Source organism: Lontra canadensis, unplaced genomic scaffold (genome assembly GCF_010015895.1).
Source record: "Lontra canadensis isolate GAN:19392208 unplaced genomic scaffold, GSC_riverotter_1.0 scaffold24, whole genome shotgun sequence".
NCBI lineage: Eukaryota > Metazoa > Chordata > Mammalia > Carnivora > Mustelidae > Lontra > Lontra canadensis.
Window position 1 is genome coordinate 21,322,800 of NW_022631018.1, and position 14,037 is coordinate 21,336,836.

At 36.9% G+C, this 14,037-nt stretch overlaps 1 protein-coding gene across 2 annotated transcripts in view; it reads left to right on the forward strand.

Moving 5' to 3' along the window:
• KIFAP3 (kinesin associated protein 3) overlaps positions 1–14,037 on the forward strand; it is a 184,874-nt gene that overhangs the window by 24,750 nt on the left and 146,087 nt on the right. For both annotated transcript variants that reach the window (XM_032863012.1, XM_032863013.1), the window contains 3 exons: positions 6,302–6,433; positions 11,404–11,558; positions 13,878–13,933. In XM_032863012.1, the coding sequence (XP_032718903.1) occupies positions 6,302–6,433; positions 11,404–11,558; positions 13,878–13,933 (343 nt within the window). The remainder of the gene's footprint in view (positions 1–6,301; positions 6,434–11,403; positions 11,559–13,877; positions 13,934–14,037) is intronic.

Sequence of the window (14,037 nt, forward strand, 5' to 3'; positions counted from 1 at the left end):
GGCTTGTTATCCTTTGTATTTCTGTGTTATCAGTTGTAATGTTTTCTGTTTTGTTTCCAATTTTATTTATTTGAGTCCTCTTTCTTTTTTTCTCGGTGAATCTAGCTAAAGGTTTGTCAACTATCTCATAGTTTGATTTATATTTTCTGTTGTCCCTTTAAGGTGTATTTCATTTATTTTCACTTTGCCCTTTATTTCCTTTCTTCTATTAACTTTGGGCCTTGTTCTTTTTCTTTTTTTAAAGATTTATTTATTTTAGGGAAAGCCAGGGGGAGGGGCAGAAGGAGAGGGAGAGAGAATCTCCAGCAGACTCCTAGCTAGCTGAGTATAGACCCCAACATGTAGGCTCAATCTCATGACCCTGAGATCACAACCTGAGCAGAAACCCAGGAGTCAGACACTTAACCAACTACATCACCCAGGTGCCCCTGGGCTCTGTTTTTGTTTTGTTTTGTTTTGTTTTGTTTTGTTTTTCTAGTTTCTTGAGGTATAAAGTTGGCTTGTTTATTTGAGATCTTTCTTCTTCCTTAATGCAGACATTTATTTCTATGAACTTCTCTCTTAGAACTGCGTTTGCTGTGTCCTTTGATTTGGTATGTTGTATTTCCATTTTCATTTGTCTCAAGGTATTTTTTGAGTTCTCTTTTGTTTTTTTCTTTGACCCATTGATTGTTCAGTGACATGTTGTTTTAATCTCCACACATTTGTGAATTTTTCTGTTTTCTTCTTTTAATTGATTCTAGTGTTATATTATTATGGTCAGAAAAGATGCTCGATATGTTTCAATCTTTAAATATATTAAAACTTGTTTTGTGGCCTAACATATGATCTTAGAGAAAGTTCCATGTATGCTTGAGAAGCATGTGTATTCTGTTGCTTTTGGATAGACTGTTCTGTTTATGTCTGTTAAGACCATCTGGTCTAATGTGTCTTTGAAAACCAGTGTTTCTTGATTGATTTTCTGTCTGGATGATCTGTCCATTTATGAAAGTGGGGTATTAAACTCCCCTACTACGATTGTATTGCTGTTTATTTCTCCCTTGTATTTGCTAATATTTTCTTTATATATTTAGGTGATTCTATGTTGGGTGCATAAATATTTACAGATTTTATATTCTCTTGTTGGATTGACCCCATTATTATTATGTAATAACCTTCCTTTTCTCTTTTTATAAACTTTTAAAAAAACATTATTTATTTATTTGAGAGAGTGAGAGAGAGAGCAAGCACGAGTGGGGTTGCAAAGGCAGAGGGAAAGGGAGAAGCAGACTCCCCGCTGAGCAGGGAGCCTGATGTGGGTCTCAATCCCAGGATCCTGTGATCATGACCTGAGCTGAAGGCAGATGCTTAACCCACTAAGCACCCAGGTGTCCCTTCATTCTTCTTTTCTTTTTCCTTCTCTGATTGGTGAGTTCTATTTCCCTGTGTTTGAATTCACTGATCCTTTCTTCTGCTTCATCTTGTCTGCTGTTGAATACCCCCTGTTGCATTTTTCAGCTCAGTTATTTTTATTCTTCAGCTCTGTGACTTCTGTTTGGTACTTTCTCATATTCCCTGTCTCTGCTGAAAATTCTCACTTTCTTCGTCCATTCTTCTGAGCTCAGTAAACATCATAATGACCATTACTTTGAATTCTTTATCAGGTAGAATGAGCATTTATCTCCATTTCATAAGGTCTTTTTTTATGGTCTTATCTTGTTCTTTTGTTTGGAACATATTCCTCTGTTTCTTCAATTTTCTTTGAATCTCTGTGCTTCATGTAAGAGATGAATCTTGTCGTTTAACCCTGCCCTAATTCCTGTTTGTCTGTCAAATCTTTGTGATTATACAAGCAGTCTACTTTACTTCTAGTGACTCTCAGTAGTTGAAGGTGTGCTAAGACCTGTCAGTGTCCTAAAGGGGAGAATTCAGTCAGCATGTAGATTCAGGCTGATTGGAAGCCAGTCAGGCAACAGCTTTTAAAGTATGTCAATATAGGGGCGCCTGGGTGGCTCAGTGGGTTAAAGCCTCTGCCTTCAGCTCAGGTCATGATCCCAGGGTCCTGGGATCGAGCCCCACATCGGGCTCTCTGCTCAGCAGGGAGGCTCCTTCCTCCTCTCTCTGCCTATCTCTCTGCCTACTTGTGATCTCTGTCTGTCAAATAAATAAACAAAAATCTTAAAAAAAAAAAGTATGCCAATATACCTCTTTCAGAGGGAAGACTGGGAGATGGGTGTTTCTACTCCCTCTTTGCCGATCACTAGAGCGATAGCCTGTTAAGAACTGTTTCTTTGCTTATATCCCTTTGAAATCATGAACACAAGCCTTGCTGGCCCCCAGAGCCAGGCAATCATGGGGAATGCCCTGGGTGGTAGCCCCAAAAACCAGAACACCAGACAAGTATACAAGGTCCTCCACAGGGGATGCTGGCACTCTGGAGCATAGCAGGAGAATGTGAAGATAACAGCTGTCCTCCCAGGTCCCTGGTAAGGATTACAACCAGCCGTCTGATGTATGTTTGTTTAGAAGCCTGTCCTTCAGGCCACAGCTGTGAAGATAAGCTAACTTCTTTTACAGATAGACTGGGTACCTCAAACTTCTGCCCTCTGCTGTGCCTGGGGGTGGTAGTCAGTTAAGAACTCTTTCTGCATTTGTTACAGTGCTGTGGGACCTGCGTGTGTAAGCCCTGATGACCATCAGAGCCAAGTGATCTAGAGGCGACCCCTGGGTAGCATCTGCAGAAATCGGGGCACCAGTCAATGGTACATGCTACATGCTCCCTTCTGGGAGATACTGGTTAGCTGGAGCAAAGCAGAGGGACGGTGCAAAGATGGTACCCACTGGCCTCTGTCGTTGGAAAGTATTTCTTTAGGCCCATACATGTATACTAAATTAGTTGCCTGCCCCACAGGTTAACTTTTTAAGATAAGCAAATAAGTCTGTTTCACAGAAATTCTGGGCACCTGTCATCTGCCTCCACACTGGCCTCTGGGGTAGGTGAGTCCATACATATAAGCCCTTTAAGAACGGTTTCTCTGTTCGCTATAGCCATGCATTTCATGGACACAAGCCCCGTTGGCTTTCAATGTTAGATATTTTAGGGCTCATCTCCCAGGTGCTGGTCTTCAAAGTTGTGTTAGATGTGGGTTTAAACCCTCACTCCTCAGGCTGAAGCTCAGGTTTGTGAGTTCTCTCCTGATTGTGGGTCACTGTGGCAGGAATGGGGCTTGTGGTGAGATTGTATCTCAGCATCTCCTTCCCACTTCAATGTGGATTTTTTTTTCATTCACTTAATGTGTAGGAGTCATGCAGCCAATTTTTAGGTTTTCTTTCCCAGAGGAAAGCTTTTCATATGTAGCTACAGATTTGATGTGTCTGTGGGAGGATTTTGAGCTCAGAATCATCCTATGCTACCACCTTGAATGGAAACTTGTAATAAGTCCCTTTGATAGCAATAAAGATTAATGAATATTTGTTTTTCTAGAAAATTGATGAATGCATAATGCATTGTGAACATTTATTTTCTCTTTTAAGGATCATGATGATATCATCAATTGCGTAAAGTCTGGAAACATCAGGAATGTACTTCAGAAATTTTTAATTAAGAACATTGTACCCCAGGATGACAGTTACTACATGGAATTATAGAAGGTGTATTTTACATCACTCTGTGAAGCACAGACTTCACATTGACCTAAAAAACAATTTTTCTAAATTAATTTGGCATATTTTAGGTTCTAGTTTCCTTATGCATATAAAAAAATAAAGCAGAGCTGTTATTGATTGAGAAGGCTCCATTAGTTGAAAAATTTACAGTTAAAGGACAGCAGTTTTGATATGTGCCATAAGATGCTTCAAATAGAAAATAATTCTAATAATCAGTTATAATTTTTTTAATCTAATACATGGGTTCCAGGGAAAGCATTTAGAAGCTCATTCTCTTGATACTTAAACATCTAACATGTTAAATTATATTATAAGACACATAGGCACAAAAAATCAAACAAAAACTAGAAAGGAGTGATGAGATTCTTTGATATGTTGAGTTCTTCGAGAAAGGCAAAGATATCAGACCAGAAGACAACAATTATGCTTTTATCTCACCTCTGAATGTGTGGAGGACCTACTGTGAAAGTGGTGGTCAGAGACTCCTCTTAGGATCTGCACTTACATTTTATCCTTGTGGTTCTCTTCACGGAATTGGATACAGCGGTTATCCCGTTCTGTATAGGAAATTCATGAGTGGGATTGCTCTCCATTTCATCAGGAAGCAAATAACTAGTTTACTTTACAATTAAGATAGTTTGTGTAGTGCTTGCTATATATCGTACATCTTTTCTGTTTTTTTTTAAGCTCTTAGTTCTTTTGTCCTTTGATTTCTATAGCTTTTGATTGCTGCTTACTGGTCTGCCTGGTTTCTAGCTGCTTTCATTCCTTAACCAGCTTTGCTCTGTACAGCTTACCATCAGTTTAGTTTCTGACCACGTACACCCTAGGGTTGTATTTGATTTCCTGCCCTGTCTCTGTGCTGGACTTGTAGTCATGGTCCCAATACAGATTCATGTTCTTACCTTTTTTGTTTTCATAAAGAATTCTGATGAAAAGATCATTTTAAAAATTATGTAGAAAATGTGCTTAATAAGCCATTTATTTTTTTTTTTTATTTTTAATAATTTTATTTTTTATAAACATATATATATATATATATATATTTTTCCCCCAGGGGTACAGGTCTGTGAATCTCCACGTTTACAAACTTCACAGCACTCACCATAGCACATACCCTACCCAATGTCCATAACCCCCCCCAACCCCCCTCTGCCCAGCAACCCTCAGTGTGTTTTGTGAGATTAAGAGTCACTTATGGTTTGTCTCCCTCCCAATCCCAACTTGTTTCATTTACTCTTCTCCTACCACATTAACCCCCCATGTTGCATCTCCTCTCCCTCATATCAGGGAGATCATATGATAGTTGTCTTTCTCCGATTGACTTATTTCGCTAAGCATGATACCCTCTAGTTCCATCCATGTTGTCGCAAATGGCAAGATTTCATTTCTTTTGATGGCTGCATAGTATTCCATTGTATATATATACCACATCTTCTTTATCCATTCGTCTGTTGATGGACATCTAGGTTCTTTCCATAGTTTGGCTATTGTAGACATTGCTGCTATAAACATTCGGGTGCACGTGCCCCTTCGGATCACTGCTGGGTATTTACCCTAAAGCCATTTATTTTTAATGGACAGAAAAGCTTTGAGTTTCTGATTATTAGAATCAGTTTAAGACATTGTTGTATTTATGTTCCTTCTCATCAGGCTGAGATGCCCACTAGCCAACTGAGCACAGTAAGAAATTTATCTTGTTTCTATTGCTTAATCTCTTTGAGTATATCTCATTTTGTCACCTTCTAATGTGGCCAGGTGACAAGTGGTGGTTAATTTGTCACTGGTTTACAATAATTAAACATTTATGATATAACTTTAGAAAGGTGGGAGGATGATGTATATAGGAACTTTCTATGGGAACTATTAGGGACACTATAATTTGAGATACATAACTATAAAACATAATCCATAAATTTTTTTGTTATTTGAATGTGATTTGAAGAATGACTATGTACTAATGCCACAATTTACAGTTATGTAAGATGGTACATGATAAATATTGTAGTTTTAAATAATTTCTTTCTATCATTCCGTGATACAGTTAACAGGCTAGTTGTTAGGCAGATTGATTTCTTTTTAATATAAATTTTGGGGGATGCCTGGGTGACTCAGTAGGTTAAGCCTCCAAATCTTGATCTTGGCTCAGGTCTCCATCTCAGTGTCATTGAGTTCAAGCCCTGTATTGGTCTCCATGCCCAGCATGGAGCCTTACTTAAAAAAAAATACACATATACATACATAATACATATATACATACATACATACATATATCATAAAATATAATAAAATATGAAATAAAATAAATTTGGGGGCATCTATCTTTGTTTTTGAATTGCTGATCTTTGAGGTTATTCTCTCTAAAACATCTTGTATATGTTATTGACTTGCTTTTATGCATGATTCTTTGTGTAAATGTATTTTTTCCCAGGTATAGCTGTTTATTAAGGTACTTTCTACAAAATCAAGAGTTATAAGTATAGTACAGAGTTTACAGAGTTGAAGAAAAAGACTATGTCTTGGTCCAAGTCAAGAGAAAATCTAATTTAAATGCATATGTTAGTCTAACCCACATGCTTTTGGAACTAGAAACCAGATAAAAACCATGAACTTTTATGAGTTTTTAATCTGTGTCTATTTTTATTTTATATTATAGGAAAGTTAAAGGAGGAAATATTGATGTACATCCATCAGAAAAAGCACTCATTGTTCAGTATGAAGTGGAAGCTACCATTCTTGGAGAAATGGGTGATCCCATGTTGGGAGAACGAAAGGAATGCCAAAAGATGTAAGTTTTCTTCATTTGTGTATGTTTTGAAAGTAGTGAACCTTATACCTGCATAGATGACAGATGGTTATGACATTCTTCTAAATATGCTTCATCTTAGTGAAGCAGAGGCTATATTACACTATAAATACAGAGTATATTTATTCCAGAGAAGATCAGGTTTACATAAGCATAATGGGAACTTGCTGAGAAGTATCATTTCTAATTTATCCCGTTTAGAAAAATCCTATAACAGAATATAAACTACTACAACTTGCGGGGTGCCTGGGTGGCTCAGTGGGTTAAGCCCCTGCCTTCAGCTCAGGTCATGATTTCAGGGTCCTGGGATCGAGCCTTGCATCGAACCCTGCAGCAGGCTCTCTGCTCAGTGGGGAGCCTGCTTCCTCCCCCCTCCGCCTCACTCTCTGCCTACTTGTGATCTCTCTCTCTCTGTCAAATAAATAAATAAAATCTTAAAAAAAAAAAAACTACTACAACTTGTGAAATCGGTAATAAAAGATATGTTTATGTGGGACTTTTAGCTTAATTTAGGAAATTTCTATTTTAGAGGATCCTGTCTGTATTCTTTTTTCCTTGGAATTTTAGAAAATAGTATGAGTTCAGAATTCCCACATGGGGCATGTACTTTGAATTCACCCCTTAAAAGTCTAACCCTATGAAAGATGTTATTAATAAAATGAGCATTTCCTGACTCACTGAATTGAGCTTACATCTCCTGACATCCTACTTTCCTTCCCACTTTTGTAATACTTTCAGGAGCCCCTTGGGAAATGGCCTTTCTCATTAGCCTGTAGTTGTGCTGCTAATTGTCTTGCCCACCTTTTATAGTGTTGTGGAAGTAGAGAAGGTATGAGATCACCTAGTATTCTCTCCTAACCTTCTTTTCTCCCTCCATTAAAAAAAAAAATTGATTGGGAACCAAGTAAGAAGAATTTTAACTGGTTAAAAAAAGTGTTAGTTTGTGTCCAGGTGGTGTAGCATACTGAAAAGCACTTTAAGTGTATAAGAGTGGTTCTCAACTAGTTGTGATTTTTTTTCCCCCAGAGAACATTTGGTAATGCCTGGACACATTTTTAGTTGTTGTAACTGGAGGGATCCTATTGCCAATCTAGGGGATAGAGGCCAGGGTGCTGCTAAACATCCTGCAGTGCACAAGATAGCTACAAACAGTGATTTGGCTCCAGATTTTAATAGTGCTGCCGTGGAGACACTGTGGTGTATAGCAGCCTGAAAAGGGGAGCTGCCTGATATCTTAATAAGATCCCTAATCTAACTTCTCTTTTGTGTATTAGGAGATACTTCATCAAAATAACTGAGCCCTTGGATAATTCACTAAATTGAAGAAAAATACACTTATGCACATACACACATGCTTACACTGTGTCCTCTTAGACTTCCTCGCTTCCATTAATGTGTTTGTGAATCCTGCTCAAGTTTTGTACATTCTGAGAACATGTGAAAATCTCTTGAGATCTTACTAATTTGATTTCCCAAAAAAGGCTAGCAGATCAGAGTCTTTGCCTTTAGAACCTCAGATATCCACATTTCAGGTGAGAGATTTCATTTTTAGTTCTTAAGAATGCAGTCAGTAGTCTCATTCAGCTAGAATTAAATAAGAATGTTATTGTGTGGAAATCCATGGGCTTTTTAGACAAAGGATATATTCATCTGAGGGCCAACCACTTGGAAAGAGTTACTACCAACTGTGGCTAGACTAAGTGGATTTAAACTTCAGTAAGGGAAAAACTTGAGTAATTCAACCTTGTGATACTCAACTGTGGCTGTACAAGGTTTGGAGAGGAATCATCGTAGGACCAAAAGGAGAATGTGGCTTGTTGATAGTTCTGGAGGTTTTAATAATACCAGCAGCTGAGGATGAGGGTTTTGGAAAGGACACTCTTATAAGCTGAGATAGATATGAAGTGAAAGTGTCATTAAGTTGGGGTAGTGAGTGCTATGGCCCAAGTCTAGAACACTTGTACTATATTTCATTTTCCCTTATTAGGCAAAGGAATATTTAAGCCCATCTTCAACAGAGTCCCAGTTTTCTGAAGATTTCTTAATGAGATACTGATGATTATGGTCCAAAATAATATGGGTATTTTTCTTGTGACTTTTTGGTGTTCTTCGTATGTATGGACTGTTTAATGAAGGTTCTGATTTTTTACTGTGGGTATAATCAGTAAGCATAAGGCTGACATTTTCTAAAAGTTCTAGCCCTATCTATTTCTTCATTGTCTTTTTTTTTAAAGATTTTATTTATTTATTTGAAGACAGAGATCACAAGTAGGCAGAGAGAGAGGAGGAGGAGGAAGCAGGCTCCCCACTGAGCAGAGAGCCCAATGCGGGGCTCCATCCCAGGTGCCTGGGATCATGACCCGAGCCTAAGGCAGAGGCCTTAAGCCACTGAGCCACCCAGGCACCTCGTCTTTTTTTTTTTTTTTTTAAGATTTTATTTATTTATTTGAAAGAGAGAGAGAGGAAGAGAAAACACAGTGGGAGAGGGAGAAGCAGACTCTCTGCTGAGCAGGGAGCCTGATTCGGGACTCAATTCCAGGACACCCAGATCATGACCTGAGCTGAGGGCAGACACTTAAATGATTAAGCCACTCAGGCATCCTCTTCTTTGTCTTTTATAAGAAGGGAAGGATTTAGGAGAAAGACCTATATACTGAAAGAAGAAAATTTGTTACCTTGGTTGGAAAGAAGATAAATCAGATTGTTACTATATTTGTTGGTAGAAAGTAGATCTAAAAAGGATAGAAAAATCTACTTTATTAAATCACAAGACCACTACACACCTATTAGAATAGGTAAAATCCTGGGCACCTGGGTGGCTCAGTGGGTTAATCCTCTGCCTTCTGCTCAGGTCATGATCTCAGAGTCCTGGGATCAAGTCCTGCATTGGGCTCTCTGCTCAGCAGGGAGCATGCTTCCTCGCCTCTCTCTGCCTGCCTCTGCCTACTTGTGATCTCTCTCTCTGTCAAATAAATAAATAAAATCTTAAAAAAAAAAAAAGAATAGGTAAAATCCACCAAAATGCTGGCAAGGATATAGAGCAATAGGAACTCATTCATTGCTAGTGGGAATATAAAATGGTACTGCCACTTTGGATGACAGTTTGGCAATTTCTTACAAAGCTAGACATAGGCTTAACATATAATCTAGCAGTTGTATTCCTAGGTATGAAATCAAATGAGTTGAAAACAGTGTCCACACAAAAACTGGTACATGAATGTTTATAGAAAACTTAAAATTGTCAAAAATTGGAAGCACCCCAGATATCCTTCAACAGGCCAGTGAGTAAACAAATTATGGTGCATTCATATGACCAAGTCTGATTCAGCACTAAAAAGAAATCCGCTGTCAAGCTATGGAAACACATTTGAGGTACCTTACTGTATTAATGCATATAAGTGAAAGAAACCAGACTAGAAAAACCACATACTATGTGATTCCAACTATGTGACATTCTAGAAAAGGTAAAACTAAAGTAGAAAGATTAGAGCGTGTCAGGAGTCTAAGGGATGGGGGAGAGGAGAATAGGTGAAGCACAGGGCATTTTTAGGACAGTAAAACTATTTTGTATGATACTGTAATGGTGGATACATGGCATTAAGCATTTGTCAAAGCTCAGAGAACTAATCAGCACAAAGAGTGAACCCTAATGTAACTGTGAACTTCAGTTAGTGATAATGTATCAGTATGGGTTCACCAGTTTTAACAAAGGCACTATGTAGTGCCTTCTTAATGTGGGGCTAAAATTATACAAAAATAAAAAATATATAAGACTTAAAAGATGGAAATGTAAATAGATTAAAGAAAACTTAAATGGACCCATTATTTCTAGGTTGTTGCAAGCATTAGAAGCCACTCTATCAAATGTATGCATTAAAGGAAACTTATTAAAGTCCTGTGGAATTTATTAAAGGCACCTTTATTAGGTGACTTGTAGAGTCCTTGGAGGACCAAATTTGGGGGTGACTGCTTAGCTGGGAATAATGTGTAAACTATGACGCCGCACTTACTTCAGGAGACCATCCCTCCATCCCTCTCTAGATAATGACTTCACAGATGCTGAGTGTGAGACCCTTCTTTGGAGATCTCTGTCCTCCTGCCTCTAATCTCATACTGTGATGGCTCTTCAAAAATTGGCCATCTTCACCAAAAAGAAATACACAGTGGCTACTTTCTTATGTTTCTCTTTTTTAATATAAGCCTTGCATGGTGCATCTGCTTGTAAGAGTCTTAAGAGTCTTTTGCCACCAGTTGAGTTTCACCCTGAACCTAATTTTATGTCTTCAGGGCTCTCCCTGATACCACGAATCTGTGTACATCAGCAATTGTTCCACCTGAACAACTGAATCTGATTATACTGATACTGTGTGTTGCACTCCTTAAAAAAAAAAAAAAATGGGGGCGCCTGGGCGGCTCAGTGGGTTAAAGCCTCTGCCTTCGGCTCGGGTCATGGTCCCAGGGTCCTGAGATCGAGCCCCGCATTGGGTTCTCTGCTCAGCCGGAAGCCTGCTTCCTCCTCTCTCTCTGCCTGACTCTCTGCCTACTTGTGATCTCTGTCAAATAAATAAACAAAATCTTAAAAAAAAATGGTTGTGAGTGTGGTCAAGAAAGTTACTCATTTTTGGCAGTATGGATTCTCACATCCAATAATGACTAAAGACTTTATATATATTGCCAGAAAGACTGTTTTGAAACAAGATCCCTGAATATGTTCTCCTGCCTAGAACAATCAGAGATGTTAATATTCTTTTGTTATCTCATTTGTCCTTTTCAAAGAAATAATTTCTTTGCATTTTTCTAAGCCTAATTATATCTAATACTTTATTATATTTTACTGAAAGAGTCTGTGTCAAGTACATTTAACTGCTTTGTAAACTATTTAAAAGAAGTAGTTTGTAAGTTACCACTTCCTATGATATTACCTGAGTTGGAAAATTCTGCTATGCTTACAGTATCCGTCTTAAGAGTCTCAATGCCAACACAGATATAACTTCCCTGGCACGGAAGGTGGTTGAAGAATGTAAACTTATTCATCCCTCGAAGTTAAATGAGGTGGAGCAGCTGTTGTACTATCTACAGAATCGCCGTGACTCGTTGTCAGGAAAAGGTACGTAGAATTCCTCACTTTTTAATGCATAACCAGAGTTGTTTGACTATAGTTTGGGCTTTTGATTTTTGAATGATAGGTGTATTTTTGTTGTTATTGCTTTATTTTGTTTTGCCAGTGCCATAAATAAGTAAGTGAATGAAAGAATAAATCTATTAGTTTCCTGCACACGAGGCTCTATGCGGGACGCTTCCACACAAAATGATCTGTTTCTGTTTCACACTGTGCTACGCGTGCATGTTTAGGTATTTGTATGCATGTGCTGAAATAGGGAATGGAAAGCAAATGTCTGTAATACTGATTCTAGAATAATAAAAGGAGAGAATTGGGGGCAGAAAAACCTATTTATTCCAACTAGATTTATATTTTCTAAATTTCTTCTTGACAATTTATAATTTGAATGGGTTACTCAGGTATTGAAATGTTAAAATATGTGTTATATATTTTAGACTATCCTAAAGATACAAGTTTTATGAATCTTTCTTAGGAAAATACTGCTTTTTCATTCTTAATGTCTTCCTTGTTGACATTCTCCTATCTTTAGTGTCCTCATAAAGAAACAAACCATTAAAATATTAGATCTAAGCAATTGATCATTTTTAGAAGACATCAAATAATATAAAGCAAAAATGAAATAAAATAAAAATACAGACATTTCAGTGGAGAGCCATTTAATATTATTGAATGCATATTCTGCTTCATAGTACTGATTAAAGTTTACATGTATTTCTTTCACCATTGTGAGTTCTAAAATATTGTGTCTTTGAAATAATTTGTAAATGCTAAAGATTATACTAAGTAGAAAAAAGTAAGAGAAAATTTGGACATTTTTCAAATTATTCAATCTTTTCTCTCTGTCCACAGCAAATAAAATGTCCTGTGTCTAATATATACTTTTATTAGTTAACCATGAATATAATATCTGTGATCAGTATATATTTTCAAATGAGTTAAGTGATTATAAATTTATTTAAAAGCAAAAATAAGCAGTTGGAACTTGATTGCATCCAACTACATCACTGGCATTCAATGTATAATTGTTAATTATTCATAATAAGTACCATAAGGAAAATACTATCAAGAAGAATTTTTTTTAATTTTTTATTTCTTTTCAGCGTAACAGTATTCATTGTTTTTGCACCACACCCAGTGCTCCATGCAATCCGTGCCCTCTCTAATACCCACCACCTGGTTCCCCCAACCTTCCACCCCCCGCCCCTTCAAAACCCTCAGATTGTTTTTCAAAGTCCATAGTCTCTCATGGTTCACCTCCCCTTCCAATTTCCCTCAACTCCCTTCTCCTCTCCATCTTCCCTTGTCCTCCATGCTATTTGTATGCTCCACAAGTAAGTGAAACCCAAGAAGAATTTTTATTAAATGTTTCATTATAAAATATTCTGGTTAAGATCTTTTTAAATGAGGGAGATAACTTATTCAATAAGTTAAATAAGTTCAAAGTGAGCAAAGGAAATACTGTACTCTAGTAAGATGTATGTGTACTTGTTTTGAGTTGTACAGTATAGTTAAAATAGATCTTTCATAATGCCTAATTAATATAATCCTGAATGCGTTTATATTAAAATAACTTCACTAATAAAACCCTTTAACCGAGTTTCAAGGTAAATTAATCTTCTCATCTTCTTCCCCCCAAATTAAAGGAATATGAGGAAATTTTTATGTCAATATACATGGATAAATCCATCCAAATGAATCTGTTTATATAGATATTAATGTTTGAAGACATATATGAAATACTGTTACTATGTTAAATACACACTTATTTTTAAAAAAGGTTCCATTTTTCTTTTTTAACTTTTTTACGTGGTATTCACTATTTCAGTGCCAAAAACCTTGCACACTAAAAGTGATTGAAACAAAACAGTAATACTTATTTATGTGGTTCATTACTCTAAGTGATTTTTTTAATTTCAGTTTTTATATTAGTCAACCCATTAATGTATCTTTGCCTTATTGATTTTCCTCCTCCCACCTTAAATGTGAATTAGGAAGGGATTGTTTTGCTTGCTGTTGGCAAGTCTGGCTATTTACATACCCAGAAAGTTAATGTGGAAGGAAATGAAGTTATGACTTTGGGATCATTTATAGATTTTATTCATTTATAGCCTTCATATCCTCATTAGAACAGCTGGATTATAGATGAACATTTTTTATTTTTTTATCTCTTGGAAAAAAATTCCATAAACTATTCAATTTTAAGATCCCCAGCTCATCTATAATTAAACTCAGCTGCTGAAAATAAAAATTACCCAGAAACTCTAAAACCCAGTTCTTCTCATTAAAAACAAAATCTTTTTACAGAAAAAAAGGAAAAATCAAGCAAGCCTAAAGATCCACCACCTTTTGAAGGAATGGAGGTAAGACTATATTCTGATCTGCTAGAGAACTGATTGATTGTACGGTTGTTGCCTTTTCCTGTCAATAATTCACACAGTAACAGTAAATAGGTATGGAAATTTTT